This window comes from Atta cephalotes, assembly GCF_000143395.1.
Source record: "Atta cephalotes unplaced genomic scaffold scaffold00005, whole genome shotgun sequence".
Lineage (NCBI taxonomy): Eukaryota > Metazoa > Arthropoda > Insecta > Hymenoptera > Formicidae > Atta > Atta cephalotes.
The window spans coordinates 5532202-5539136 of record NW_012130069.1 but is presented as its reverse complement, the minus strand read 5'-3'; the positions used below and the strand labels follow the sequence as shown (position 1 = coordinate 5539136).

Sequence of the window (6935 nt, the reverse complement as noted above, 5' to 3'; positions counted from 1 at the left end):
TGTGTGTGTGTGTGTGTGTGTGTGTGTGTGTGTGTGTGTGTGTGTGTGTGTGTGTGTGTGTGTGTGTGTACTTTTTAAACAAAGATGACGATCCAAGGACAGAGAAGAGGCTATACTTTTTTATGGGTTAAATTTTATTAATAGATAATTAATACAATAAAATTTCTAGAAAATAATTTTTATTGACAATTCTTATTCATGTAATTTTATAAATGTAAAATTTTAATTAAAGAAATTTTTCCTTAAAAAGAGTATAGTGAGTAATCTTATTACCAGCTACAAACATTATTTCGAGTTTTAGAACAGTATTCTTAATCGATTCTTATATTTAAGATTGTCTTAATACAGTCATAACACAGAACCGAATTAGCATCTTAAGACATTACTTAAGACGGTTAAAATAAGAACGAACTATGAATATCAGTCTTATATCCGATTGATCTATTTCATCAATGTATTAACTTTAATTTTAGTTCAATTTATCCTCCATCTTTTTCTAGTTCTAAGAATTAAATTGTATTATCTACGAATTAATTAATTAATTGAACTGCACGAAATTACAGTTAATTTACACTGGTAGAAACTGGTATCAGAGTTTTTTTAAACCGATTTAAAAACTCGCATTTTAAGACAAAACGTACGTAAAAATTATATTTGACGACAAGGAAGTGCATTTTGAGTAAATAGTTTCAACGAGTTTAGATAAAATAATCGGCAGATAAAATATTTTCTCAAGTAGTCATAGTTCTTGTTATTTGGAAGATAATACAATAATGAGACTATTATACGCTATTTAATATTTACAACGGTAAAATTTGTAAGTTCTTTTACTGTTGTATTCATTTACACTTATCTCGTTATATTGCTTTGCATTAAAAAAGATAAATGCAATAAAAAAGGAATTCTCATTCCTATAATAATTTAAAAAATTTTAATGCAAAGCTTAGATTTATGATACGTTCATACCATTATTATTCGATCTGCGTCTATATCACACATATAGACTTTCATGGATAGGCAATGGAATTGTATGCCTCGTGACGAATCACATATAGATGCAGTAAAATTACACGGAGAATTTGTAAATTTGTGCGAATCTATTTCAATGACGTAATAAACGCAAAGAAGGAACACGCACCTGGAATTCTCATAAATGAGGAATGCCGCTGCGACTATCGATTAAAAAATTGATAACAGTATCTGGGGACAGAATACTCTTTTTTAATGATAAGCAGCTTTGCACTAATCCACAATTAATTTAGTGCACAGATTTTTCTAGGACATTATCGTTGAAATGATAACGCGCAATCATCCAATGCTGAGACTATTCGTTATCCTTCATAAGTGAAAAATCTATATCGTTATCGATTTAAAAAATGTCCCATAGATGTTGAAATATCTGACAAAATTCCTGTAATAATTTCATCAAATGAACAACTTAATGTTGTAAGTTTTTCTAGAAATAATTTTTTGCACGTGGTATGCAAAATTTAATAATTGATTTAATGACTGTAATAGATTTTTTACTTTTTTGAGTGCAAATTTTAAAGTATTGTTTATTCTTTCTATTTTTTCAAGGTTCGATCATATTTCAAATAAATTTATTTAAAATATATATTTTAAACAAAAGAGAAATTAGAAAGTTATTTAGTATTTATAATTTTAAACAACTTCTTCTGACCTATTTCTTATTCGATATTTTAAATAAGTTATATAATTTTTAAAACTTATTTTATATTTTTTATTTCGAATAAGTCATCACTCTTTTATCGATTTGATATTTTAAATAATTGAACAATTTTCTGAAACCTATTTTTTATTTAAAATAAAAAAGCGAATTATTTTGATATTTTAAATAAAAGTTATTATATATTTTAAATAAATAAAATGCATTCCAAAGTCCTATTTGGCTATTTCTTATTTTATATTTTTAATAATTTCTTGCGATCTATTTCTTATTTAATATTTTACATAAATTTTTGGAATCTATTTTATATTTATTATTTCGAACAAGTTGTCACTTTTATAGACTTTTACGATTTTATATTTAAAATAAATTCTAGAATTTATTTTATATTTCTAGAATTTATTTTATATTTTTTAAATAAGTCGTATCAGTTATTTTATCGAGCCTGATTTTTTGTAAATTTTGTCCAAGATCCAAGAAGATTGTCCAACGCATCAAGAGATTTTCGATTCTCCGTATGCGTAAGGATCGATGATATATCGCGATTATTACTTTCTAAATTCTTTGAAGTAGAATATATTTCACTCTAAAGAGTGAAAATCAAGTCAATCTTCAAAAAGAGTGGCTCAATATTTTCAATTTTTAAGGCCGATATTTATAGTTCATTTTTATATTTAAGACTGTTTTAAATACAATCTTAAAATGGTATAAATCAATTGAGAAGCAGACTTTCAAAATGCGTTTTGTCCAAAGTTTGTAATTTGTAAACAGAAAACGAAAAAGAAAAAACTCCGCACGCGAGAAAATTATGCACTTTACAGAAAATAATAATATGTCAATCAGTATGATGTGAAATATTAAACCAAATTGCTAAACAATTGCTAAATGTTAAACAAATGCATTTTGTTTATCTCTAGTTAAAAAACATAATACACTTCGAAATGTCTATACCTTTTTTTTAACATATAAATGAACGATGAAAAAATGCTTCCTAACATCTCAGTGTAGCTTATGAGTCTTTCAACACTGAACTTTCAACATTATGCCATCTCTAACCAAAGAATGAAATTTTAGACAAAATGCATTTTGAAAGTCCTCAATTAAAAAAACTGTGTTAATATCTCAAGATACAATGATTTTGAAATAAGAACTAACTATAAATACTGACTGAAAGTGAGATTTCTTCAAAATTCACTCTAAAAGTTTTAAAGAGTACTTATTAGAAGCCCGATTTCACATAAATATAAGATTAATTTTAATCTTGATTTAACTTATTATTGATAATTATCTATCGATATCTTTTTCTAATTCTTAGTTAAATCGAGATTATAAAGTTAATCTTATATTTGCGAAATCTGGCCTTAGATAATTAGGAAAAAGAGTGACGTAATTGCGATTAAACGCAAGTTCTAGATTAGAAGATTCTGCCTGTTAAATTAGTTATCAATTTCTCTCGCGATTGGCGTACGTGTCTATGTGCAACTATGCAGCCTCGATACCTCGAGAATGCGATATAGGTGCACGTGTGTACGTGTACGTACGCGTATGCATACTTTATCATTTCAGCAACGTTCACACACGATGCCGAATGTGATGTCTATCTGTCAGTTCGCCCGTCAACGCGAACGAAAAAAAAATCGTTATAAAAAATATTATTCGCGATATCTTCCTTTAAAAAAAAAAAAAAAAAAATACCGTCGAGTGAGAGCTCGCTTGCGAAAAATATGCGAATACGAAGGCGCGTTCACACGGAGCGGCGATTTGCGAAGCACGCGAGCTATGCGCGCGAACGTATACAGGATGTCTAGGAAGTCGCGCACTTTCTCTGCACGACAGGCGTTAGATATGCCAGATTGGCAACCGCGATATTCCTGTATGTTATCCACGCGTCAATAGTCTTTTCATTCGCGCCGTAAGCTAATTGCCAGCTAGGTTTCCATGAATTAAATTTTAAGAAAATTCGTGAGATAAGTGATAATATTTATAAGTCTATTTGCGCTTGAAATCTTCAAAAATGAAATAAATATATACTGAAATGTCGAAGAAAAAGAAAGATACTGAATGCAAAAAGTGTAACAAGAATCGAGAACTGACTTGATGACCGGTATATTCATAGTCGTTTTTTAAGGCTGTACAGACTTTCGCATAATAAAAAAATCAATCAATCAGAATCCTTTCTTTCCTTCTATTTCAAAAAAGGAACTTTCATTGATTGATTCTTTTATGCACTATTCGTTATACAAAAGTTTGTGCTGCGGTCTTTATATTGTCTTAAGTACAATTTTAAGATATCACCTGAACCAGAGGCTGGTATTCATAGTCGAGTCTTATTTCAAGATCGTCTTAAGTAATGTTTTAAGATACTAATGCAGCCTTCTGATTGATTCGTGACTTCTTAAGACATACTTAAAACGGTGTTGAATATAAGATCTGACTATGAATACCGGCCAGAGAGCCGTATTTGCATCTTAAGACATTACTTGAAATCTTGTTAAAGTAAGAACCGATTATGTCTCGTGTATAAGTAAACTTTACATCTTTCCCTGGTAAACTATATGGTTCATTTCATTCGCGATCGAGGATATCGAATAACTAAATTGAATGCGAAACCGGCTGCTAACGGAATGTCAAACGACCTGTCGAAGCTTCGATGAAGAAAAATCCGCCGTTATCCGACGTAGAATCTATGGAGAAAGCGCGGCGTGCAGCTCGTGCGATACACCCCGTATACACGCATTCCCGCGGAATCGCGTATCCTCGCGAGATCGCGGTCTCGTGCGCAGCGAGCACGGGAGGGGAGACATAGTCGTGATGCTCGAACGCATGCACACTTACGCCAATGTGCACGCGATTGCACGCGATCTTCTCTTGCGCGCGCGCTCTGACGTGCAAGACGTCGCGAAAGACAGAAGACATTGGTGGAACCAATGTAATGCATGGTCTACAATGGGCAGTAACAATAGTTGATTAAGGAATAGGCGTAGAAATCGACCAATCATAGTTGAATGTGAGAAAAATAATCAACTATGATTGGTCGATTTCTACATTTACTCCTTAATCCATTACTGCTACTGCCCATTGTAGATCATAAGAGATGCATAAGAGATTAAGGAGGATATTTAAAAAAGGCCGATTTTTGCCCAAAAAAAGCAAATAGGAATAGTGCTTTTTTGTACATTTTAAGATGTCACCCTCAAATCCTCATCCTAAAATAACTTTTCCTTGATTTCCAGACAAAATTTCATGATTTTTTTCTGACTTTCAATAATATTTTAAGATTTTTTTTATATTTTCGTCCTGATTTGGAAACTGTTAAATATTTTGTTGAGTAATTAATTTAACATAATGTATTTAGTGTTATTATTATTATTAATATTGCTGAGTGCTGACCTACTTACATTTAATGTTAAGTTGATAATATTCTAAAATTGTCGACTAATACAATGTGATGTACGTATATTAAATTTCTTTAAAGTCAAGAATTTTTATTTTTATTTTTATTTTACTTCTTTCCTTCATTTCCATGATTGTTTTCAATTCTTTTCTCTAATTTCTAGTTTCAAGTAGCAACCTCTGGATTTTGACTCTCTGAATATAATAATATTAATGAAAAATTTGGAATTTAGGGAACATCTCGAAAAATTGAGTACAATAAAAATTGAATACAATATAGCGTATTCAATTAAATTTCAATATTCTTATTTTTTTGTTCTCCAAATGTCACAAACTTTTTAATAACTTTTTTAATAACTAACGTATATACAAGATCAAAATCTACAAAAAAAACATTCTTTTTATTTACACTTTTTTATAGATAGAAATCGGTCCCTCTTTAACGTCTTCCTTTAATCTCAACTCAATTTACTCTTTATCTTTTTCTAATTTTAAGAATTTAGATAAAGATAAACGTTAAATTAAATCAAGATTAAAGTTAATCTTATATAATGGAACTAGGTCTAAAAATTTTAGTCTTCGTTCAATTAGTCATTTTTTTCATCTTGTTCATCTTTTTCTAGTTCCAAAAATTAAAAAAAGATGAAGAGCGAGTTGAACCGAGACTAAAATTAATTTGATTGACAGACACGAACGTTAGACACAGAAACATTAAAAACTGGACTCTTTTTGATGAGCCGTAAAACTTCATTAATTTAAAATTTGATATATTCTTATTTAAGAATTGCCATAGAAATATAATCTTCTAGAAATTTCATTCTATTAAATACCTACCTATTGCTTAATAAATAAAAGAATAATGTCACCTCCTTCTGGATCATGTTTCTTTGAAAAGTATAGACATACTCGTATATATTCTTTTCTTGTGATTCAGTTACGGTAACTCTAAACACGAGGGATCGGCGCGGCGACCTGTTGCCGAAAATTTATTTCATTTGATTATTTCTGATCATATTCGTATAGAAAGAAAAGAAGAGTTCCTCTTTTTCTCTTACGTACCTATCTCGTGGATCGATCCACGTAGTCTTCCGCGTGTTGTGATCGATGAAGTACACCTTCCCGTCGAAGTCATGGGCGACATCCCAACCGTCCGGAAGCGGTATCTCCCCATTCCGTCTCCTGGGCATATTTCACTGCGCTCTAAATCCATCCAAAACCCCTACCTCTCTCTCTCTCTATCGTCGTGCGGTGGCGGTCGACGGGCGCATATCTGTGCGCGCGGGCGCGAGCGCGGATGCGGGCGCACGCTTCTCCGGCCGCATATACGGCACGCGGGCACGCTCGCACGACGACGTCGGTCGCGACGTGACGGTGAGCGAATGGGACAGGTAAACGCGGAGCGTAAGATGGAGAGAGAAGAGGAGGGGTAAGGATAGAGAAGGAACGAGAGGACGGCCGACCCGGCCGTAGAAGGGCAGGTGAACGGGGAAGAGGGAAGGGAGGGGATCGAGCGAGACGGCGAACGGCGGCGGCTCCGCTACAGCGACGAGGACGGATGAAATGTATTGTACACACACTGAGGGAACACAGAAGCGTGATCAGGAGCGTACACTCGCATATGTGTACGCGCTTTTCTTTCTCTTTCTCTCTCTCTTTCTGTCTCTTTCTTTCTGACTCGCGCGCACTACTCCGCCATCATGAATACCTCATTATTATGAGCGGAGTGACGTCAGAGTCCCCGCCTTTCAGATTCCTCTCGAGCGGAATTCCACCGTTAACACAGCCAGCCGCCGAGGAGCAGCCCGAGGCGGCGAGCGACGGTGACGGCGACGGTGTCGTAGTGTTGCCCTCGCAC

The 6935-nt window shown here is 33.3% G+C and overlaps 1 protein-coding gene across 1 annotated transcript in view; it reads right to left on the bottom strand.

The window, feature by feature from the left end:
- The window catches only part of LOC105626383 (protein kibra), an 89598-nt gene extending 83331 nt beyond the window's left edge, over nucleotides 1–6267 (bottom strand). The window contains exon 1 of the mRNA XM_012207684.1: nucleotides 6140–6267. Coding sequence (XP_012063074.1) covers nucleotides 6140–6267 — 128 coding nt within the window. The remainder of the gene's footprint in view (nucleotides 1–6139) is intronic.
- Between the last annotated feature and the right edge of the window lie 668 nt (nucleotides 6268–6935).